Consider the following 25,342-nt stretch of genomic DNA (forward strand, 5'->3'; position numbering starts at 1 on the left):
GTACCATCTCACCATCTGCCTCTCTATCCTTTTTCCCCACTTTGCTATGGAGCTTAGATTTGCAAATATCTATTAAGCAGACAGGCTAAAAGCACCACATGCAACATGGTACTGTTGCAAAAGCTGTCGATTTAACTCAAGTGGGGTAATTCCCCATTGTTTTTCTTGGCTTTCACAAACACAAAAGCTTTCTTTTACTGGAATAAGACTGATGACTAAATGAGGGTATTCTGTGATTCCAACTTTTTTTTTTTCAAATGCAGAGCCTGAAAGGGTGATATCCATTATTCACTTGTATGAGAAAACTACATAAAAAGGGAGATGGATGACATTCTGTACAAAAACCTTTTAAAAAAGTGAACTCTGCTGTTCAGCATTATCTACTTCATTAAAGCCCCTTGTATAAGCACTGGATCTGCTCAAGTTAGTTTCTATTATGTTCACAGCACAGCAACCTACAGAAGATAAATGAACCTGTACAACATCAATATTTTCAGACTGAGAGATGAAGTTAACAAGGCTTTCAGGGGGCTTTCCCTGCTCAGAAGGGCAGGAAGCACTGGGTTCTCAGTGTCACTGTGTAATACACAGGCTCCAATCTGTGGCCTGTGGGTAAGAGTTTGAGCTTGGTGTGATGGGCCACTTCAGGCCTGCCCCCTCCCATCCCCACAGCAACAGACTTCAGGAGCATTCTGCTCAACTTCTCCCTGCTGCTCCCTGCCTTTGCTACCTCCACCCACTCCCACCTCTAAGCTTAGCTGTTCCTCCTAAATCCTACAGGATCAAGTCTTTACCTTTCTTTAGCCCCTCTGCTGCCACTACTGGCTCCACAGAACTTCAATCAAAAGAAACAGGCTCATTTAGCCTTTGCTTGAGCCTTTCTGCCCCTGGAGGAGCAAAGCCAAAGTGGCTAAAAGAACAAATGAGGCAATCAAGAAAGTACTCATAAAGAGCACATGTGGGCCAGCAGCAAGGAGAATGCATACAGAAGGCTAAGGGAAAGAATCCAGGAAAGTAAAACCACATGAATGTACTAGCTCAAAAAAAGCAACTCATCTTGGTGCAGTCATATAAGTGTGTCACCAGTTGTTTTTCTCCTTACTGCAACAACCAAATTCACACAGCTCACAGAACAAGTCTGACACTTTACTCAAGGTTTCACAGTCACAACACACAGCATTAGTAGATGTGCATTTTTGCTTTACATCTTTAAATAAAGGCAAATTCTTCATTAAGCATTTCATAACACGACTAGGAAAGATCAGGACTCCTAGTGCTTGACATCTAGGCCTATGCAGAGCTGAGTGGGAAAGCAGAGTGGTGTGAATGTACGTGCCTGTTCTTCATTAGGCGCACTTCTCTCTTGCGCGCAGCCTCCTCTGCCGGCTGGGTGGGAAGTGCTGGCGAGGAGGCCATCACTACTCCTGGTGCAATGGTGCTGGTCGGGGCGGTGCGGATCTGGTAGGTCTGCACGTCTCCTGAGGCAGCTGCAGGGACACGGGACATGACATCAGTCTGGTGACAGCGCTGTCACATGTGCTGTGGAGAGCACCTACTCATCTCTCTGACACAGTCACCTCTCTGCCCCGGGCATCTCTCTAACTGTGCACCCTGAGCCACAGCTCAGGCCTCACCTGGGCCATCACTGCTACCTCAGGCTTAGCTTATTAATGTATGCAAGGTTTTGGGCATTCCTACTGAAGAAGTCTTCACTTGTGCTTGGTAACTACACTGGTCTTGCTGTATAGCTGTGCTTCTTTCTCCCTTGTTGTACTTCTTTGTACTTCTCTGGTTTTCGGGCAGTTCAAGCATTTCTAGAGAAGGATGGGGCCACTATTTCTAGCTATGCTCCAAATGCCTTTCTGGAAAAGAAGGAACTGCACGTGCACATATCTAGCACAGAAAAAAAAAGTGTAAAAATATAGCATTTACTCCCACAAGAAATGGACAGTGCACTCTATTGCTTCTCTAGTATAAGCAAGGTCTTGGCTTTCTCTTATTTTATTTATTTTAATCTTACGAGTCTGTTAATTTTCCCTGAGCTCATAAGAAACCACAATACCACCTACAGAAATCATATGTCCTTAAGAACACAAAAACCCAAAGATCAATGCAACAATAGTACTCTGCTATGCATTTTTACTGATGCCTGGTAAACTCTTCACTAGATACCTTTCATGTCAATTACTTTACAGTCACAGAAGCAGGGGGACACTTCTGTTCAATAAAAATTTTGTAATACTCCTCAATTTTTAATAAACCAAAATATGTATTCTGATACAATAGCTCCCCACAACTTATTCTAAGTGAAAGTAGCTCTGCCAAGTTGAGGGCTAGACCAAATGATCACATAAGGCACTCTCCTAAATTGTTCTACAATTCCAAGACTCACTGATTGAGTGAGTCACTCAGTGACTAGTTACAAAAGTTACAGTAGGAAGAAATTATGACTTGAAATTGAAAAAGGGGAAAAATTGCTAATAAATTAAAGTATCCCTTTAGAAAGGATCAAACATCCTCCTCTCCTATCTTTAATGCTTGCTTTAAATTTTCTATTGTTGCACATATGGGAGAAATCAGAACTCTAAAGTGGTATTAGTTTTTGCAGAACATATAAAAAATTTGTGTGGACAAAATGCAGAAAATAACTAATTTTGTAAAGCAAAAATAAATATATTAAACATAAAATATCCGCAACTTTACCAATCTAAAGAGAAAGGCTTCAAGAAAATATGACAAAGCTTTGTCCAGAATTTCAATAATTTTATGGACTTACCTGTGCCAAAGCTGTTAATTCTGTTTCCTGACACATTTGGAGTCAGGCTGGCAACTTCTATCTGCATAGAGAAAATATTACACAGAATGACTGGCTGTGAAATTTCTCACCTTGTACAACAACTTGGTTGCTGGGTACAAGTATCTGCTGTCCGTCTGTGGTCTGTGCATATTGTAAAATGGTGGTGCCAGGCTGGGTTGCAGCTGCATTGGTCATTGTCAATGTCTGCAGACCTTGTACTCCATCTGTGCCATTGTTAGACAACTGTATTGCTCCTCCCTGGGTGATGGCAACTGCAGACAAAAAAAATCAACCCAGCATTTAAGACACTAATTCACTCATTAACTTACAGTACTAAACCTAGGTATGGAAGTATACTGATCTAAGCTAAATCCTTTGAACCCTTACACACCCCCAAATCAAACACATGGCTTCAACGTACACCAAAGAAAGCATCCTTCAAAAGGTAAGTTTTCAAATGTTTGTAAAGGCCAAAACCCACAGCCTAAACCACAAATTAGTTTCTCTAATAAAACAGAATCACATGGAAGAGTTACAATCCACCCCTGGGGAATACTTTTTGTTAAGATTTTCTTCTTGGTTGGTTTAGGTATTTTTCTCAGTCCTTACTTTTTCTACTCATCTGAAATTCCTCTCATCTTCTGTGCTTTGTGGACTTCAGTCTCCTCTGCTGCTAGTACTATCCATCTTGAGTTTCACTTTCTTCTTGATTTGGCTTTTTTTTTTTTCCTTCTGATTGTTTCCCCCCTTCTCCACCACTTCCTCAGATGCTTCCTAGCTGTTTATTCATTCATAAAGGTACAGTTTGGTTCAGGCAGTCTTAATTTTGCTGGCTTTTTTCCTTTCTTTCCCTCAATCCTGTCATGCAGGTATACTGAGACATTGCCCCTTTTGTGACTCACAGAATTTCACTGTGTTCCTATGTACAGACACACCAAAATCTCAAGTGTCTGCAGTTAATAGGAAGTTATAACAGGTATCAGAATTAACCACATCCGTTTCAATAAAATTAAGCAGAGTACAAGGCTAAGGGGTTAAGGAGTAAACAGAGATACAAAATTTTTTAAGATATTTTAAGAGAGATGCAAACAAGTAGTTCTTTCTCCCTTTTGTACGTGTTGTATATGTCTACTACTGTATGTGTTAGTGTGAGATAGCATGTGTCTGATCTTTACTGCCATATCCTCAATCATTCTTCAAGTCAAAACACTGTATCTATAAAATCTAACAAATAGAGAAAACACAGAAACATATACTTATGACATATGTTAAGGTTGTTGACATCCTTATTTTTTCAGGACTTTCTAAAAATGTAATTGCAGACTGTAATGTTTTTTTCTAATGATGAGGTTACAGTTTTGTGAACAAGTGTTAATGATCTGCCAAGAAAGAAAAGAAACTTCTGAATTCCCCCATCTGGTTCCTGAAGTGAAGAAGTTTATAATAGCATTATGGTTAGTTCCTGTTTTGCCTCACGATGCATTAGCTGCACCAAGTGGTAAGCAGTCCCAGAATGTTAATTGAGCCTTTCAAACACTTACAATAGAAATGTGTTTAAAAGGCCTGGTTAACAGTTAAAATAATCTTTTTTTCACCTCCTGCTTTGTCTTAGTCCAAACAACAGTTAGAGAAATAACAGTTCTTCATCTTCTCATCCCCACTTACTAGCACCACTGAGAAATTCAGACTACATACTGTACTGCCCACTGCTGGTTTGGTAAATGGGAGTTGGCACCGTAACAGTGGCGATGGCAGGTGCTGCTGTTTCCTCTTCAGACTTTTCTTCTTCGATCCTTGGCACTCCTGGGGCGTCTGAGGACAAGTCATTCAAAATTTTTCTGGCAAAGACAGTGTGTTGTAGAGATTTTAATAAAAATTGGGGGGGAAAAATAGACTATCTGATATACAATGCTGGGCAAAACTGTGAAGTGCAGCAAGCCAGCAAGGAAAATATGAGTGGAGAATGAAAACCACACACTATCTTCAAACTCTTATTGGAGAGGATTGTTCAAAATTTCAAGCACTGATGGGCAAGGGAGCCAGCACAGAATAGCTTGCTTGTCAAAACCCGTGATACAGCTATTACAACCCTCTCTTTTTCTTCAGAGCATGTTTCTCTCATCCATTTTTGATTTTTCCTGCTTTTAGCTATGTAAACATTTAAAAAAAAAGGTAGATCCTGTCTCCTCACTTAAATTGGGGGAACTGCTCCATTTCAAAGACTATAAACACCTCAGCCAGAGAGCCAAGTACCAAGGGAGTTAGGAGGAATGCTTGCAGAGAGCCAGCAGCTCATAATTTAACACCTGCCTGGGAGACAATACCCAGTGTTTGAGAACAGTCTCACAGTTATGTTCACAGGTGCCTTGCCTGAGAAAGTTCATGGGTAAAGGAAAGAAAGGAAAGATTGTTTCATTATCTCCATGAGCTAACTATCCAGAGTCAAAACTTCAAAAAATCACTGCTGCAGGTTCCACTGAATATGACTACAGACTGACCACAGCAGTCACTGCAATTTGCATCGCTGAGACCAAACACTGTCCCTCCTCAGAGGACTGTCAAGCCCTTTTCACTGCTGGCATATTCTATTATGTCACTGCAAAATGTAGTAAATACCCTTAGATAAATGTAATGCTCTTAGGTAAAGGGCACTGTTTTTTGTAATTCTCCTCATATGTTTTCCCATTGGCACTAGAGCTCAGTGGGATGAAGCAAACATAGCCGTAGACCCCAAGTTCCAAGACAACACTACTTTCTTATACAAGCCTCCTAAGGCTGTAGGAGCCAGAACACCTGTATGAAGTTATCTAGGGAGAGCAGTCATTCTGCTTGGCAGCTTGACCAACAGAGCTTTGCTCTTGCTGTTTGGACTTTGTGTGCGTGCAAGAAACCCCAGCATTGCACAGAACTGTGCAAAGAACCACTTGGACAAATACAAAAATCCCATCCAAAGAGTTTGTAATCTCAGTGTTAGACCAGAAACTAGTGAATGAAACAGATGAAAAAATATGGAGAGATCAGGGATGATGAAGAACAAAATCCAAGGAGATAAAAAAAATCACTTTTTAACCTTATGCCATTATGACATCGTGGTTAAAACCTACCTTTGCCATCATAAAGATGGATTTAAGGTAAAAGGTAAGGTGGCAGCTTTACAAATATAGGAGCTATGAACTGACATGGAATACATGATGTACTTTAGTAGCAGAATCACAAAGGAGTTTTTTGTGGAAGATGTATAGCTTTCAATTCTGTGAGCATATCTGCACCTATCTTGTTTCTGGGACCAGTTACAGCAGGTTGAGTAATGCCAGCTGGGACGTCACTAAAGACAGCAGTGGTCTGGCTCAGCCTTTCTCATCTAACCAACACCAGCCCAGAGTCTGAGCTGCACATACAAACTTTACAGCTACCAAGTGTTGCTCTGTCACCACGATCTGGTTAGAAGACAGAGGCTGTGTTGTGGCACTAGTGAATGCAAAGGAGTCCATCTCAATGAGAAGTCAGCGTGCACAAGCACCCTCTTCTCAGTTTTGCTGCTTGTTTACTTAGCTCTGCTTTCTCACCATATACAGCCACTCTTCCATATATAGTAAAATGAAGTGTCTTGCTGCAGAAGCAGACTGAAGGGAAGCTCTGGCAGCCTTGAAGTTAACACTGCTGCTCACAAATAAAAATATTTCCTGGATCTATTATGGCTAGGGATCTTCAGCAATGGCTTTCACTACCTTCAGCCGAACAGCCTTGAAGGCTGCTGGAGAAGGCAGACAATAATCTCCCAAGTGCTAAAAAAGTATCATGTTTGAGATATGCTCAGGCCTATAGCCCAACTTCTATTTCCAAGGCATGCTCATAAAGAAAAAAGGAACATCTGAATTTTCTAAAGCAGCGAGAACTCACAGGTCACTTAAAACCTATTGAACCTCAGAGTTGTTCCTTAATGCTATTTAGCATATTTTAAGAATGAAAGTGGAATTTAGTACAGACACAACAAGCTGTACAAGGCTTAGTTAATAAAGTAACATGACACCATGTGAAGGAGAACCTCAGCTGGTTTTGCCAGAGTTATCGGCCATAAGAAATAGAGCACTAGATGCCTTGCACTATATTCAACTCACACACTGACTTAACTTTAAAACTATTTTGCTCAAGCAGAAATTCTCTCTGAGCTATGGAAAAGCACAACTTCCTTAAGTCTCATGGGAGACAGGAATTAAGTTTGATTGCTGCTAGCATTTGAACAATAATGAAAACCAGTAGAGTTGATTTTTTGCAGACTACAGATTACACAGAAGTCGCTTTTTGCAAAGCTTCAGTGTATTTTGTGTATAAAATATTCATTAAAGCTATTTCTAAGGCATCTACCACAAGGATACCTCAATTTTCTGAAATGTGGCAATTAGCATATTCTCAGCTCACTTCTGTCTTAAATGAATGTAACTGCTGAGATTTCTTCCTCCTACTACTATTTGCTTATCTCTTTACATTGTATTCCACGGACATATTCCATATTCCAATTCCAAGACATTACAGAAAGGATATTTCAGTTAAGAGATAAATCTAAAAATAATAAAAATACAATCCCACTATTTGTATCTCCATGTGAATGCACCCATCCATTAAACAAGATGCTTCTGCTTTAACCTCCATACCTGTAGGAGGGTCGTCTGGACAGAATTTCTCTTCGTTTCTGTGAGTCTGTGACACTGTCTACTGATTCCTGTGAATCTTCACTTTCTGCTATAGTGGAGATCTGTAAATAAGAACAGCAATCAAATTTAACATGACACTTCCAATGCCTTTTTTTAAGGAAATGTTGACATCCTGTGAAAAACATCCCAATGCAAGTATTCTATCTAGACAATGAACAGAAAGTTACTGCTTAGTAATAGATCCAGGAAAGAATGACCACAGCCAGTGATCTACCCATCAGAATGTTCTTTATCATTTAAATACTCCAAAGAAAACAAACATTGGTAACACATGGTTTTTGCCTTCCATGATATTCTATTTTCATCCATTGCAAGGAAACAAAGATTTTTTTAGTAAAATTTAGGGAGAGGATAAGTAAACAAAATTAAGGTAGCAGAAACGTTTGGAAACAAAGAATAAAATACCGAAAAAACATCGATTTATAAATAATGAGGTAGATATGTTAAAGAGAGCTGCCTTTTATGGGGGAAATTGCCAGGAAAATATCATACACAAAGATATTAAAAAAATAATGTAGCATTGCAATTCTGAATATCTGTGCTAAAAAAAGCAAAATGTTTATGTAGGAAAGCTAAAATAAAAATCATATTAAAATAAATAAGATGATTTAAAATTCTAAATGTGCATGACAAAATACATAAAAGCTAATGATGCTTATGTGAGAAACAGAACTCACATCCTGACAATTTATGCACTGCAGAGAAGATCCCTTAAGGCTCAAAAATCATGCTGGCACCCACATCTCACAATCATCAGATAGAGGGCCTGAATATGTCCAAACCTGACTGTGAACTACTGAGCTCTGAATATCAAAACATGATGGATCTGCATTGAACCAGGTGAATTCCAAGCATGGCTTCATTGTCAGTCTCTTATCTTCTGCCTCAAGGGTAGCAACTTGTGCACTTATCTCAAAACCTCTGATACATTAAAACACTAAACTTTTGACTGCAATGGCTGAGGATGGTAGAGTCTGCCACAAACTCAGCACTGAAGCTGAGAAGGAAAAAAAAATAAAGATTACTATCAGAATGGCCTAGCTTTAAATTATGCATACCTTATTTTAAAAAATAATATCCAGTTGAATATCTGTATCAAAAAGTCGCAATACCTACTTTTTGAAATTAAAAAATTTTTGAGCTCATTTTTCTAACAGCAAATGAATAATGTACAGTCCTTGCTCTGTGTAGCTGCTGTACACCAAACAATTTCTGCATTCAGTAACACTGAACTTCAAGTCGATAAAAAGCAAGTTAGAGGTTTTAAAGATTACAGATTACTTGCCTCCTCTATCTTCAGGCTACCTCACCATATTGCATTACCTGTCTTGCTTTACTGAAGAAAAAATGCCATGGCTTTATACAAAGCACACAACACTCAACCATTACATTTTAAAACCATTTCTATGTGAGGATTGACAGGTTTATTTTAAGAACCAGTAACATACAGAAACCATTTTTGTAAAACAATGAAAATATTTCTTATGCAGCAAAGACTTTCATTCTAGAATATTGGCATCATGAATTATTAAAAATTACATTGTTTAAAAAAGTTCATGCTTTTGTTTGCTTCAAAATAGTATGAACTCTTACTCAATAAAAATCTATGGAAATACAGAAGAGAGAAAAAGCAGAGTAATACTGTAAGAAAAACCATAAAGCTGTTAAACTCACCAAACAAATTCTAGAAGGAAATGAAACTCAGCAATGTTTGAAAATGAAAAGTGGTTAAGCCAGAACAGAAAAAAAAGTCAGAGCAGCAGATACTGTACAGATTTGCAAAAACAGAATCCAGGACATAAATAGATTAAAACCAGTGCAATGACAGGCCTACTTCAAAGGCCCAATTCACATATTAGGAATTTCTTCAGTCAGTACCTGAACTGTCTGGACCTGTGGAGACTGAATAACTGATGGCTGGGCAGCCTGAATTACTCCATGCACTTGAACTGTTTGCCCATTGGGCAGCTGAACTAAGGTCACCGTGGGTGCAGATGATGTTGCGTGAGCTGCTGGCATAGATACCTGTAACAAGACAGTGAGCATAAATTAGGTTCTTGCAAAATCCCCTTAGTTCAGTAATTGTTTTGGTGAAAGAACTACATCTCTTCTAGACCCCAGTCAGATGACTCAAATGTTTCAGTGTAATATAAAACCCCCTGAACTGCCTGAGCCAAACACCTGACCTACTTCACAAAATAATCTAATGCAGAATTTCTGCAGGCTCAAACATAATTCGCAAAATCACTGACAAGAATAAGAAAAACACAACTGCCTCTATTTTGAGGTAACCTGATACAAACACATCATTACCTTTCACTTACTTCACTTGGATACTGCTCAGACTTGGGTGTACTCCTACAGACACTGCTGAGTCAGAGGCAGAAACATATGGGAGTGGAGCTATTTTTGTTCTCAATCAGGAAAATTCAAAGAGTTTGCCAGATGTAAGAACTTAACATTATTAGGGAATCATACCTTTAATTTTCTACCAATTAAACCATATGAATAGCGGGCAAAGTGCATGTAAATGAAGAAAACTGACCATGTGCTCAGACAGAAAAACCCCATGAGTTTGCAGTGGAAATAAGTATTTTGTAGGCAGTCACTGTGATTACTGTGTAACAGGTCAACACAAACTCCAGTTTCAAGAGTTACTTCTATGAGGAAAAACTGCCCACGTTTTAAACACAACTGTGTTTCTCCAGCACAGACCTGCAGGCACGGCAGCTATGCCAACAGGGATACACTGACGAGCTCAGCATGGCACATTAGGGCTCGGGCTTTGGGGACAGTGGTAGCCACACAAAGCTGTTCACAGGGCAGGCTCACCCTGGCAGGCCACAGAACTACTCTGGGCAGCTGAAGTGCCACATACCAAGGCTGCTCCACGGCTGGGCCAATGCCCAGTGCACATCCAGAACCCCCAGCTGTCTGCTGACACGATGCCTGTGGAGGCTGGGGGCTCCTGAAAGGCTGCAGGGTGCCAGAGCCACCATGCCCTCCATGTGTGTCCCTCCCACACGTCGTGCCCCCAGGGAAGGACTGCAGGCGTGAGCTGCTCTGGCAGACCTCAGCCAAGTCATGGATCACTGACTTGCCAGCTTTCTTCTAGTCACTCAAGTATGGAAAAACCTAACAATCCTCCAGGGTTCAACAGCATTTAAAAAATTTCGATCCACATAGCTGCAGCGCAAGAAAGGGCTGCAATGCTCTCCTACCTAATCTCAAGGGGCTGCTATGTACTGGATGCAGAAGGAAATCCTCTGCTGTCCCCATGAACAAATGGTTCTCAAAAAGCTGCAATAGCTGATCTCTGAATTTCCATAAACATCCACCACTTACAATGAAATCTTGCTTAACAACAAAATTAAAGGGAATTACACATAGACCTCTCTCCTCCACAGCTGTCTCTCCCTAATCCAGCAATTTGCATTTGCTTTTACCTTCCTTTTTCAGGAAAGCAGCTGCAGCATTACATGGTGCTACTTAGCTTGCATCTGAGAGAAACTGGGGCTGAGATTAACATGAGTGCACTTTCCTCCGGCAAATTATATTCCTTTACCAAGAGACCTTTCTTAATAATGTGCGTCTGACTAAACAGTCCTTGGCAATGACAGCAAAGCTGATCAACTGGAGGCCACTGTGGTTGGATTAAGCCCACAGCAGAGTGTAACTTCCGCACATGTCTCTGACTCATACCTTGTGGAACTGGGACGAGTTTCCTTTTGACTCTTAAAACTACCCTGAACTCACTAAAAATGCAGCAATTAAGCTTGCAAGAAGTGACCTTACAAGAGATAATACAAGAGCTAATGGAAGAATTAAATTGATATAATTAGTTATTTAGATTTGGCTGGGCCTCTGAGGACACTCCCTAATGCCAAACACTGCCACTTCATTTATTAAAAATATAATAGTAACATAACACTGATGTGAACAACACAAGGAATTATGTTTAGATTCTTTTATCACCTCCACAAACTCTGTACAGGCTGAGGAAAAACCAAGGTGCAAATAAACAGTGAATGGCAACATGATGGTTCATGTGGACTTTAACCACGCCTGTATAGTGTTTTCTTAAATGGAAAAAAGTCTCATTCAAGTGCTGGGGTAATTATGTCCAAGTAAAGTGCATTCTACCCACTACATACTTTTAAGTTCAGCTCCCTGGAGCTTAGCATGTTAGCACATAAATGTAAAACATTCTTGATTCTCTGGACTAAACCATAAAGCACATCAAGTGAGCAGCAGTTAACTGGTTTTGCAAAAGAAATAAACTACTTCCACTCAGTTCATATTGAAGTATTATTCACACCACCTACATCCTGTGCCTAAGTTAGACAGTGAGAAAACTGCCCAAAGAGGCAAGCTGGTGCAGGGCAGCTGGTGGCTTGTAAATTCACACTATAGTTTCACCCAACAAAATCACCCTGTGCATTTAAACAGCTTCAATTCTTACACTATCACTTTAATGGAAATGTATGGAGGGTAGCACTTATTTGGCAGTCTCTAGACTACCAAAAGGTGCAATGACTTTAAAAAGACACTAATATTTTATAAAATGTTAAGTGATTTAACACTTGTGCCACTTAAAAGGCACTCAATTCCATAAACTAGGAGATCAACAACGTGTTTGTTCTTTGCAGACTACAATTAGTTTTCAAATTAAATGGTTGCAGAAGAAAGCCGAACAGATTCTGTAGTCATTTATACAATGGGGTTGCTTCTGCAAACCATCAGTGTATCCAAAACTGAAACCCAGTTCCAAAGTCAGAGATGTATCTGGGATGGTGTTTCTTATCTCTCCAAAATACTTTGGGGACAACAAATGATCTACTTCTGTCTCTCTAATGTGCCAACAGTTCTGTGAAACTCCAGAGACAACAGGGTAACACAAGCTGTCAAGTGCCAGATTGTTTCACTTGATTATAATGCTCATAATATTAATCCCAAAATGTTGTATTTGCTGCATTATTTATCTACATATTCAGTTTGTTTTCTTCAGAATCAAACTGACTACTACAGATAAGTTTTTAACAGAACACACAATAGCAAGACAATGCAGTCAATATAAAAAAAAAGAGTAGATTACACGTATTGAAATTAATACCTTCCAGTGGTATGGTTGTGGTAAAGAATGCTAGAAATATTTTTATTCTTTAATGTGTTAACATTACACAATTTACACATATACAGTTCTTCAGAACTAACAGCCTAATGCGATGGGAAGTCAAAAAATCTCTACAGCTTTAAAAATGTGAAGACAAATATTAAAAGAACTATACATCCCACGTGTTGCAGAATGGTATCAACAGAATCTTCTCTCAGGCCCGTGAGCAGACATTATCCCTCTTAAAAATATTAATCATAAGTAAAACTATTACACCATATGATTTTTATACCTGGGCTAACGTTGCAATCTGTGGTTGTGCCTGTACTGTCATCTGTTGGGTTTCTGCCTCTGTACCGGCTGCATCTCCACTCTGCTGGTTCTCTGCTCCAGATTCCATGGTCATTTAGTTACCTACAATCACAATATTTGTTGTAAGTCTGGGTTGGTATGCAAGTCCATTACTCTTGGTGGATCTGGCAGTAATCACTGCAGCTGAATTCCCATTACTACATACTGTTTTAATTTTCTTATTAAATGTTGCCAAATTATTAGTATTCAGGCAAATTCTCTTCATGCCAGGTGTTTGCCTCAGGTAGATTTTTCTACGTGTAATGTTTCTGAAAAACAAGTCCAGTCTCCTCCAACAATGAGAACAGGAAAAAATGCATTTTGCTCATCCTAAAAAAACCTGAGCAATTGCATTCTGATGACCTAGCACCTCTGCAATTTGGAATAATGACTTGTCAGTGTGTCAGGAAGGGCACTCCCTCAGTGCCAAGGTGACAACATGCCCTGTTACAGCCCTCCCTCTCCCGCCAGCTGCAGTCTGCAGATATCCAATAGCAATTGTTTCTGTGCTGGGCACTCAGATCTCAGTCATCTTTGACAGAACTAAAAATGCAACATCTCCATGCAAGTTCTTGCATCACCACACTGTGTATGGCTCTACGTCAAAGCTACTTAGCCTCTTCCACCCAGTAATTTTAAAGCCAGTACACAAAATGATGGAAGCCATTTCTACTTGAACCTTACCACAGATGCTTTTATATTTAGAGGTACAAATTAATTTGCCATCACCTAAGTTTTTTAACATACACAGCTCCTAATACACTGATGTTTCTAAATACTAAGTGAGCAAATCTAGATCACCAGAACACACAACTCTATAAAAAGAGGTTGCATAACTTCCAAACCCATGCATGTAGGCAGAGTGTAATGCCTGTTAAATTCTGCACTGATCTGAGAAAATCACTTTTCAGTTCTTCTTTAAGTACTGATATGAAAATATTTGATATAAAAAAGAACTTCAAAATACAGGGAAATCATACAGCAATGCTACTGTATTATACAGATCTCCAAACACCAAATATAGCCACAACACTTATTCAGTGTACGACCCTGTGCTGCCCAATGTATTCAGGCCTCTGGCTACCCTAGGGCAGCACACCTCTCTTCAGAGCTGGTCCAAAACAACCACTACAGTATTTCTGCTTTGGGAAGGGGCCTGCAGGCAGAGGATGCTCAGAGCAGAACAAAGGTGGAAAGAAGCAGAAATGCCCCTCTCCTTCCCAGCCCCCCGAGGAAAAGACTTAGAAGCATCAATACAGGTAGTGGTACCATGTCCATACTCCAGACATTTCATTTCAAACACAAAGTCAGGGAAACTTCAATTTCAATGCAAACTACACCTCATTGTTACAGGAAAGAGAATACCTTTTATAGCGCCTAAAACAACAGAGTCACACTTCAACCCTGAATATGAAATGTCTTACAGCAAGCCACTGATAATCAAGAAAGATAAAACAGCTTTTCAGAGTAGTAACTGCATCCTACATCAAAAGAAAGCAAGTCAGTGTACATAAATCAAAATCTTTATATTTACTACTGAAAGTGGCCATTCAAATGAGCTTGTGTGTGTCTCAACACTGAAATGTAAAGGATCAAATATTCAGTTCTAATATCGGTAAAGGAAAATAATTAAACCTGATTTTCCTTGAAAATTAACAAGAAAAGAAAATGTACCATTAAAAATAAAAAAGCAAATTAAATTATTCTAAGCAGTGGAATTTTGTTACCAAGTCTTTCCCATGTTGTGTTTCATATTTCAAAAAGCACACAAGAAAATCCATGCACTATTAGTATTTGCAATATACATTACAAAACAGATTTTAAAGACTTAATTACAATAGTGGATTTCCTACCACAACTTTAACAAACAAGTCATATTTTAACAATCCTTCATGCTATATGCTCATTTTTCTTTTGAGTATTCTGCATTTTGAAAACTACAAACCAGACTACCATAGGTTTCTTTTTGATTTTTGCTATTTCCATTACCATTTTACTGTTTGTCCAAGGTAAGCAAATCAACAAGTTTTTCCCAATCCTATGCATGTATCATGGTGACTCCAGCCAGAAGACTACCTCATTGGAACCATTTCAGAAGCAGATCTTTTACATCAGCAACATCTCCCAGCCAAGACTCTTCAAAGAACTTTAAAACACAAATTTCCAGCTACAAATCCAAGTATATTGCAAAACTAATAATGTTTTTGTTTGCTGATAGAAATTGTGACTCCAGTATGGAGTCAACTGGGATAAGAAATGGATGAAATGTGCAAGTATCAGGTATTTAGCAATGTTCACAAAGGTAAATGTGTTGCTGATAAATGCAATGTTTTCCTAAGAAGAATTTCCAATCCTCTCATACACTACTCAGCAAAGGTCCTCTGCCTTTACAAGCTAGGCTTTCACACTTGCATCATCTTTTGCCTATGTAATCAACAAAAGGATTAACTGTTTGAGATACTCTCTCTTCTACAATACCAACATTCCAGAAATCAATTTCTCAACATGAACTGCAAACACCTAAAAGGAACTTCCTCATTTCATAATGTAAGAACCTGGCAATGCAGGAAGCTACCCACAAGATTTACATTTTGACACATGCAGTTTAAGTGAGTTTCCAATGACCTGTAGATTTTTTTACAAGCTCTCAAATCTCATATTATTTACAGGTTCTAAGGATTCTGGTTCAATTCAACTTGCACTTATACATCACAGTATTTGAATTCTAACAGCTTTGCTACTACCTTTTACCGTCATTTTAAAAAGAGGAATCAAGATTTTTGAGCATCAGGGCATCATATTCCAGAGACACTGATTACTACATTGTTTAATGTTTGGGTATGATCAAGACTGCCAAGAAATAACAGAAACTATCCTTGTCAATTCCCATTATTGCAATTTACAGTGTAACAGATGAAAATATGTTTGGTTTGAAACCTTAGCCTCCCAACACACATAAAAGGATTCCAATCCGTACATCTCCTTTCTAAGCCTTTGTACTACACAAGCTTTGCTGATGTGCACCTCAGCATCATTTCTGCTTTTGTGGGTGCCACCCCCTCCTTTTATTCCTCCTGCCCTGTTCACAGTGGCCCACCTTGCTCCCTGGCACTGATTTCCTTGACAGGCATCACACCAGCACTTCTCAACTGAAGACAGGGATCTGAAAAGTGCCAGGGCATGGACAGCATATGGGAGCCAAAGAAGCACACTTCTTATTTTTCCTTGCTTCCAGGCTACTTTCCAGCTTGTCAGGAGAGGACACCCACACACATGTACTTTGAGAAAAGATTGGTAACTGCAGTATTGACCCAAGTATTCTAAATGAAACTAAAACAACAGCTATTAACAACCAGAGTTGAAAACCAGAGATTGCTTGCCTAAAACAGCCTTGGTATGAACTCTGAACACCAGAAAGCCGATGAGACTACCTGGTTAAAGATGGTTTAACTTGTGACTTTTGTAGTACACAGCTTTCTTCATTAGTTCAGAAGTGGCAGCAGTATTATATTTACTGAGGCTTCTTATTAATAACTTACTTACTAATTATCTCAAACTCTGGAAGTGAAGGGCCAAACAGTGAAACATTCAGCTGACAGATGGGCATTTATTTCAGCTACATTAAGACTGGGAAAAAGGAGTTCAGCAGAGGATAACTAATTGTCCCAGCTGAATTTACACCATGACCACAGAAGACAGATGCTACTAAAAACAAACAGTCGCCGAATGCAAGCGAACTACACACACTCCAGAAAAATAAAAATAAACCTGTCTCCTTAGCTGCATAAGCCTGGAAAGGGCACTTAGTTATGGAACTACTGCAGAAAGATCACTTCAGATTTCTCCTTGACACAGATTTATGATAAGAAAATCCAGTTAGACTGCAACAATAAGAAACTGGGTAATCTTTAACTACTATGTGTAGCTAGACTCTATACATCAGAGCGTTTACATTACAGTGCAGAGGCTGGGAGCCTGTATCAAAAATGAGTTCTGTGGAATTTGGGTATTCAGGGAAAGCAAGTTATTTAAGGCAATGAAAACCTGTTATGAAGAGACTAGACAGATTTTTATTATTTATCCCAGAAGGGAGAAAAATGCTTCAAAACTTAGAAAATATATTTAAATTATTAACAGGGTAAGTAAACTAGAAACACGCACTGATTATAAAACCAGTAAAGCTCAAAGATGTCAAATTTTACAGTATAAAAATGAAAAATCGAAAAATCTATTAAAAATTATGAAAATGGATATTTAATGTACTGCATAAATGGAGCAATGATGCTACTCATGACAGGAAATTCATTAGGACTTGAACATGGGTAATACAGGGACTAGGGGAAAATGAATATCCAAGAATATGTTGAATTAATAGTTTTTTCATGCCAAAAAAAGTGCTGAACCAAAAGGAAGATAAAAACCAAATGAGTAGGGATTTAAACTGTTGTATAATCTTCAAAAATTCAAATAAATGCTTTTATGAGGGGGGAAGATTATATCCCATGTAATTTTTCAGGTTCCAGTAGTGTTTTGAGGTACCTACTGATCTTCACTATCTTGAAGACAGGATGCTGAACAAGGTGCTACAGGTAATGCTAACTCCTGTAATTCCCATTAATTGAAATGAGTGCTGTGTATTCAGAGCATGAGCTGTTAGTTACCACTACTCCCATCTGCCCAGTCAGGATAAAATGTAATTGTCTTGCAATACCTCCCATCTCATCTTCACTCTTTAGTATCCTCCCCTTGGTATGTCTGTGGTCTGCCTGCTCATGGCAGTGAAGGACCAGAGCAGCTGAGGGAAGAGAAATTGAGGCAATATCTGTCTCAATCCTATATTCACAGCAGGTGTGCCAGGACAATTGTTCAGGAAGCAAGCACAGCTCTAGTATCCAAAGTTCAGGAATTTGACTCATTCTGTATTTAATGCATGTGGCTTTATAAAGCCACAGATCCATGATGAAAGCACTGAGAAGACCATCAAACACCACTCTGGAACACAACTGTTTTCACATTTCCAGCGTAAGCACTGAGAACATTGACCTGCAATCTGTAAACATTTCCACCGTCACCTTGCAGACTGGCAGCCCCTTCCAGCCACAGCTCAACAGCCACTTTAGGAATTCCATTCAGTGGCTGCCAGACTGAGAACATTCAGAGAAAAATAGTTTTATTTACAGCTAATACATGGGACTTCAAATAACCAGTAATAAATGCTTAACAGGACAAGACAGGCCCGAAATGATTTCTTTTGTCACTAATGACTATAGTGGGTTGGCACAAGAATTGCAATTTATACCACAGCTTCTTTGTCATCCCAAGCTGGCACTGCCACTGCTCCTGGGTATTTGCTCCATGTGTCCTCTCCCTTGGGTGACCAGTCTGCATGTCATACCATGAACAAAACCTGTTTTGCTGCTCCATCTGAAATCTACCTTTTACCACTCCATAGAACGGGTTCTCCACAAAGCCATTCAATGATCACAGCAGCTTCTGGGTCAGGGAAGCCCAAAGGCCAGGCAAACCAAGTGGAAGGGAAATTAAAAGATGGCCACAACAACCAATGCCACTAAAAATGCCTAAAATGAAGAAGAGTCTTCTGATTGTGTTCTACAAATAATCTGCAATAAAGCAATCTGCTAGGCAAACTGAAAAATAAAGAGCTGCGAAAATCCTTCTTGTCACTGAAGTTACAGTATTTAATCTTTAACATACAAGAAAAATTTAATCTCACTGTAAAAATACCTCACACAAAGCAGAATCATTCTATCAAAAGAATGTAATATCTGTAGTCCCATCCACTGTCTCCATCAATGTGCCACTCAGAATAGTGTCCAAAAACTCTCTGCTGAATGCAGCGTGCAACAGCCACTGCAGGAGATGTGAACAAGGTAGTATTTTCATAAAGGACACAGAAAAAATGCAACTAGGACTCTTAATTAAATTTAGCAAACTTTTCTGGCTCATGGCTTTTTAACAAAACTTTTGTTACACTTCTGAAGTCAGTGAAAATTTCTCACACTTACCAGATTTAGATATATGAGTGATGAAAGTATTGGTAATTATTTGCATTGCATGCTCAACCTCCGTTTTACTAAAGAAAATGCAGTGGCTGATTTTAAAACAATGGCAGAAGAGCAAAAATGCAATCTCACAGCTACACTGGGTGAGCACCCAAACCAGTAATCTCCTTTGATTTTGTTCTTTGTCAGCATAACTCAAGCAAGCTGACATTTACTAGGTGTATGGTGAATCAGTAGGCACAGGTAAGGTGTATGAGTGAAAGTTGCATAAACTCTTCACTGCTGTAGCCTCCTGATTTGACTCCATACTCCTGTACTGTACCTAGTGCTTCTGCCTTCAAGCTTTTTAAAAGAAAAAAAGGCTCTGACAGCTACTAACTGCAATTAGTTTCTTGTATCACAAATTACGCTAATAAATACAAAAGCATCCAGCAAGTATTCAGTATATACGCATAGTTTAATTCAAGTTTAACCGATACTGCCTTTTTTTCAATATAAATTATAAATAAATAAATAACCTCCCATCCCTTTTTACTAACCTGATCTAATAGTTGAGATAGGTCTTATGTGACTTATGAGCAGAGCCCAGTAGAAGCACCCAAGGGGAGACACCAAGCAAGCATTTCCTAAGGCATTAACAGAGAAAAGCAAACAAATGACTCTCCACTGTCTTATCCCCTCCCAGTTCAGAAATGCCCCCAAAATATTGCTAGACTTCACTTAGACAAAAGAAAATATCAAAACAAATCCCAGGAAGGTTACAAAGTCATTAGGTAACTATTACTATTATTGAAAACATAATCCATTAATATGTTCTATTCATAAATGATCTGTGCTCCTACTGAAGGCACTCAGGGTATTAAAAAACTAATTCACATGCTTTAAGTCTGTGATCCTCAACATGCAGAACAGAATTGTGGTCACTATTTCTGAACACCTTTATTAGTGCAGTAAAAATGTCCAAAACCCATCAGAAGATATCTGCAAACTAAATTTTAGATAAGCAAGACATTTTTAAGAATGTCCTGCCCAACATATTCAATCTATTCACAGAGACTTCTAAGAACTCTGCCCATTTTGTTGTTCTTAACGCATTCATTGCCAATATCATATTTATGCATTTCAGTTACTTACAAACTGACTACACTTTACTACAGCTTACCACCTGTTCTCTGACATCATTTTTAGGACATAAAACTCACCTAATTTTCAATCTGCGCAGATTTCTTGCAATTCCTACCAACAGTAAAAGCTTTCCTTTTTAAAAATAATACCACATGAAATTGCCAAAATACATGCCTGTTTTCTCCCTGAGACTGCTGAAAGTACTGTGGCTCACCTCATCACATATAGCTGCTGGTTACTTAATAAAATCTATCACAACACTGTATCTGAATGGTGTCATTGTAGGCTGACATCTTTAATACAATATAAAATATAGGCACTAAATGATTTTTTATCATGCTGTTGGGGAGCTAATGCTCCTGCTGAATACACCACAACTCCAGGAACAGGCTCTTTGCAATTGGTAAAAGCCCAGCAAGTCAATAATCAGCACAGCCACTTGTGATGAGCTTTAATTTCAGGCCCTAATCAAATTCTCATTTTACCTTTGACTGAAACAGCTGTGGTGGAGAAGTGAGGGTGATTCCACAGGATTTGAAGCTGACCTCAGCCCAAATGAGGGCAGCTACCTGAAGCCAGCCACTTCTCACTCCGGTGCTGAACTGTGACTGCACACCAGTCTGATGGCAGTTTTTATTTTAAAAGGATGACATGATTACCTGTACTATGACAAGTGAGGGAGTCCTGCTCAGCCCAAGGTGAAAGTTTGCTGGATGGAAACAGCACCCATCCAAGAGCCTATTAATGCAGCCTGACCCCAGACAACAGAGTACAGGAGTACAATAAATTAACCCCTTTTCTGCTCAGGAGGCCCTGTGCCTGAGCTGGTACACCCTGCTCTTAGCATGGGCTCAGTGCCACACTGAAGCAGCTCTACCACCCCTCCTGAAGAAGCAAGCTGTACCTGGCACAGTGAGCAATTCAGAAACATTCTCTCCTATCACCCAGGCATCTAGATATGCCAAATAAATCATCTACCCTGCTGGTCAACCAGCAGAACATTTTGAGCCACTTCCTTTCTCAGCAAACACTGGCATGTGAAGGTGTTCCAGCAGAAGAGCTAAGGCAGCCCAGTGACAGAAAGGGGAGCCAATCCAGCAAACAATCAGAGACTACCTCCTTTCCCACTGACAGTGAGAAAAGGACTGTCACCACAATCATTAAAGGAGTATTCAGAGCAGAAAATGATGCCAAATTAGCAAGGCTAAGATCCATCTAAAGAAGGTGCATGTGTTCCTTTTTTCCACTGGGTAGAGCTGTCAGAATTTGAGATTTCCACCTGACCTGCCAGAGTCATTCAGATGAATATTGTATTTGTTCTCCTCTATATCCATTTCTATGTTTTATGGTTTTTTACTGCCTCACCATTTATTCTGGCAGAATAAGAATCACCTAAATGCTGCATGACATATTTTGACAACCTTTTGACATGTTGTAAAGATCTCTGTCCACTTGCCAAGCAACCTTTAAACATTCCAGGTCAGAGGCATCAGCGGGAAGAACTGTTGCAATTCCAAGCCTGGGGCAGCCTGCAACTCTGTAGGGAGAGCCTCTATGCATTTTTATTAAATAAAGGGTTATCTCTGAGGTGAGGAAGTACTGAAACTTGTTCTCAGCAAATAACTGCAGGAGCGATGATGGACTGCTCAGCACAGTCACTCTCCTAAAGTGAGGAAGAACTAAGATGTTGTTAGGACAAGGGTATTTAATATATGACTGCCTCCTGCACAGGCTGCATTCTATAGATGTGCTAGGGAAATCCACAGGTTCAGTCACTGGGTCTGTGACAAATGCTTATGTGAGCAAAGCTGAAGCTACTTTGAAACTATACAGATCACCCAGCTCTCTTTTGGTGCTTGGAGCAGATCAGGAACAACTTATAAAAAGATACAAATAAAAACCAGAGCATCACACAGGCCTACAGCTGTGGTTAACCTGAGTGGTCTAAGCCCAAGGGCCAAAAATACAACATGTAGTAAATCTCAGACGTTTAACGAAAAAGGGAATCAAATCTATACTGGTGTTTCCTTAATTGGTTTAATTAAAATTACGTACCTGGTATGATTTAATGGAATAATGTGACAAAGCCAGAGAACCACATAAACATATTTATTATCACCTGAAATATTTCTATTCCAAATAAATGCTTTCAGAGTCTCTGTTCATGTTACAAATGTGAAAATATTAATAGACACATGTAATTTATCAGAATAGAGTACTGTAAGACTGGACTGAAGGCTTTTAGAGATTACACTGATTAAATATGACATTCTAAAGTAATATGAATGCAAATTTATATTCTGAAACTCAAATCTTCTGGGAAATCCCAGATATTCAGGGGACTTTCCCATGAATAATAAATGTTTCCTTTTCCACCCTGTAATGAAGGAGAGCAACTGTCAGTATTTAAAGTTCTTTGCATGATCTCAAATGTTAAATTAGAGACCTGAATTTTATAATCCATTCATAATAATAATAACAATAAGCCTGAGGTTTAAATAATGTAGGTCACCTCAGCAAAATACTGTGCACTGAAAAGGAATCTCACTGACATATCACACTTGTTTTCACATCATTCTTCTGTTGCAGAGAATAATCAAGTCAGTTGGGGAACTTAGGGCAAGCGTGGAGTCTCAGGTATTTATAAGCTGCACAGTTGAATTTGATATGAGAATTTTAGGTAGAATTTGTGTCTGCTGAGATTTTGTCTATTGGTGAGAAGGGACAGCTCCACGGCTAATGCTTCTAACCCACTTCTGAATGTCCGTGGCTAAAGCATCAATTAATAAAAAATGTCACTTGAGATATTTATGCTGCAAGCTTGACAGACATGAACTATTTAAACAAACAGTAATCATTCTGATTGATGCTTGAAGCACATGTGGTGTTTCTAGAGCTCAAACCACAGTATAAAAGCAGGAAGTTATATAACTTGGTAAATATTGGAAGTCTTGTTCAAAAAAACCAGAACACTTTTAATGAGTTCAGAAAGAAAACACGACAAAATAGATGCTTCAGACCAATGCTTTCACTGTTTTATTGATAAGTATCTTTAGAAATGGTCACCTGAAAGCAAGACTGTTATTCATACAGAGCTGACAATTACCAAATATCAAGTCAAATCTCTGGAAGAAAAAAATAAACCTGTATCTTTAAAAGCAACATAGTATTGGGTTTTTTTAATGATTTAATAGCTTTGTTTCATTTTTAACAGGCAGTATACAGTATTGTTTTGCTTCAATGTCCTCCAGGAAGTGAAAACCTTTGAATTCTTTCAGAGGCTGGAGTGCAAGAGTACAGTATGCCCAACTATGCACAAGAAAAACAGCACTTCCTTACAAACCTTGCCCTTGTCAAATTTCTGAATGCATCCTATTCACAAAATTAATCACAACATTAAAACCAAAAGATTTAGTTCTTAAACCACAGTTTAGACTTGAAAATACTTTTAAATCCTAAAATTGCTCTGGCTTTAGTAGTTTTATTGAAAACATCATTCCTTGGTCAATTAGCACTAGTCTTGAAGCACCATCAGATTGCTTAATGCACCAAAATTAAATCTATGACCCAGTCTCTCTCTAAAAACCAACTGAAATGCAACAGTGATCAAACTTTGCAGTAAAATAATTCTGACTAACATTACCAAGCAAGTGGATTCTAGTTTATTTTTTCATGTATTTTAAAAATTTGCCTGGGCAGTGCAGGAGAGCCTTTTAAAGGAGAAAGATCACTCATATGCCTGCCAGGCAGATCTACTCTGCAAAAGCATCATCTCCAAAGAAAGAATAATCAAAACACTCACAATATTTAACTGGAGTTTAAGACTTCTATTACCTGTGAGCAACATGACTCCATGGAACCCCATGGAACAGGGGTGTGATCTGCTGGTCATGCTGAAGGTCTACAATGACCTGGAGTAAGCAATGGGAGCCACACCAGGAAGGGCAAGAGAAAGAAACAGAATCCATTTTTTACATCAATGTGCTGCACAAAAAAGAGCATCTCCATTTTGCTTTCTGCAACTACAGCTACAGTCTTGCAAGCATTTCTGCTGGCAGCACTGCCAGCTCAGGCTCTGGTTTCCTCTAAATTCTTTCTTATTTACACCTTTACACTTGTCTGGGAAGCTGTCTAGTAAATGGGTCTGGGAAACCAATTTGCACTACAGACAAGGAAACACAACTGATTTCTAGCCTGGACCAGTTCTCTAATCCAGTTCACAGGCAGTCATACTGGTGCTACTTGCACAGGAACAAGAGCAGGAACAGGGAAGGAGAATCTACCCTGCTACAGCCAGATCTGGCAATGAAAGCAAAGTAGATCAAATAATGGGTAGAGGTGTCACAAGACTGTGTAAAGCCAACAAAGATGCTGAAAAAACCACCTCTATTCTGTAATTTGATTACTGCTGTGATGACTATGGTTAAGAGTGGGAGGCTGGAAACAGGATGAGTATTTTCTGTATGATCAGCATTAGCTTTCTGAGGATTGGGCAGAGATGCATTTTTCAAACAGCCACGTTGCAAACAAAGCAGCTATTTGCAGCAGGTAACACACCTCTCCCCAGTCCAAGGTGACATGCACTGGTTACACATGCCACATTAACACTGCACTACAACTGCCAGGCCAGTAGTTTCAGCCACCATTAATTATTTTACAATCCAAAAGATAGGCCAAGGCATTTATCAGTTTGTAGCTACAGCAAGCTCACTGCCCAGGTGCCTTGGGCCAACAGACAGGATGTGCACCCAAGTGCTGGACCTGCACCCCTTCTGGAGCTTCCTATTTCAGCCTGGGCTTCATTAAAGACACATCATACATAAATCTCCCCTGTTGACTGGGCTCCTTATAAAGAAAAGTACCTAAGAGGCACACTCATCTAACCTCCTGAGAAGACTGAAATCTGCCTCTGATAAGCAGCAGTTAGTTCAATCACACAGGTATCAATCACACTAAGAAAACTTTCCTCATCAGGGGTTTTTTTTGGGCGGTTGTTGATTCCTTTTTGACTTACAGTGTTCTGAGCTTTCCCAGCTGCAAAGACAAACTCATGTGGCTCTGATCACTATGGACAGAGTCCAACTCTTCCTTCTTTCACTCCAAGTCATGGATATGCTGCCATTCCCCAAGATGGGTCTTCTGACACAGCTCTCTGCTGCTGAAGGGAGAAAGCTGTCCCTCCCTTGTTCCTTCCCCTACTGCCACTGCAAACCTGCACTAG

The 25,342-nt window shown here is 39.3% G+C and overlaps 1 protein-coding gene across 4 annotated transcripts in view; it reads right to left on the minus strand.

The window, feature by feature from the left end:
• CREB1 (cAMP responsive element binding protein 1) overlaps nucleotides 1-25,342 on the minus strand; it is a 40,523-nt gene that overhangs the window by 9,402 nt on the left and 5,779 nt on the right. For 2 of the 4 annotated variants that reach the window (XR_008840940.1, XM_056496310.1), the window contains exons 2-7: nucleotides 12,915-13,036; nucleotides 9,388-9,534; nucleotides 7,450-7,550; nucleotides 4,493-4,635; nucleotides 2,887-3,069; nucleotides 1,337-1,487 (exon numbers count right to left, since the gene is read on the minus strand). Coding sequence is in view for 3 of the 4 variants with exons in the window: in XM_056496310.1 (XP_056352285.1) it covers nucleotides 1,337-1,487; nucleotides 2,887-3,069; nucleotides 4,493-4,635; nucleotides 7,450-7,550; nucleotides 9,388-9,534; nucleotides 12,915-13,028 (839 nt within the window). In the remaining variant the exon portion in view is untranslated. Of the gene's footprint in view, nucleotides 1-1,332; nucleotides 1,488-2,886; nucleotides 3,070-4,492; nucleotides 4,636-7,449; nucleotides 7,551-9,387; nucleotides 9,535-12,914; nucleotides 13,037-25,342 lie in introns of all 4 variants that reach the window. The other 2 variants (XM_056496311.1, XM_056496312.1) reach the window with 2 other exon arrangements.

Source organism: Oenanthe melanoleuca, chromosome 7 (genome assembly GCF_029582105.1).
Source record: "Oenanthe melanoleuca isolate GR-GAL-2019-014 chromosome 7, OMel1.0, whole genome shotgun sequence".
NCBI classification, from domain to species: domain Eukaryota; kingdom Metazoa; phylum Chordata; class Aves; order Passeriformes; family Muscicapidae; genus Oenanthe; species Oenanthe melanoleuca.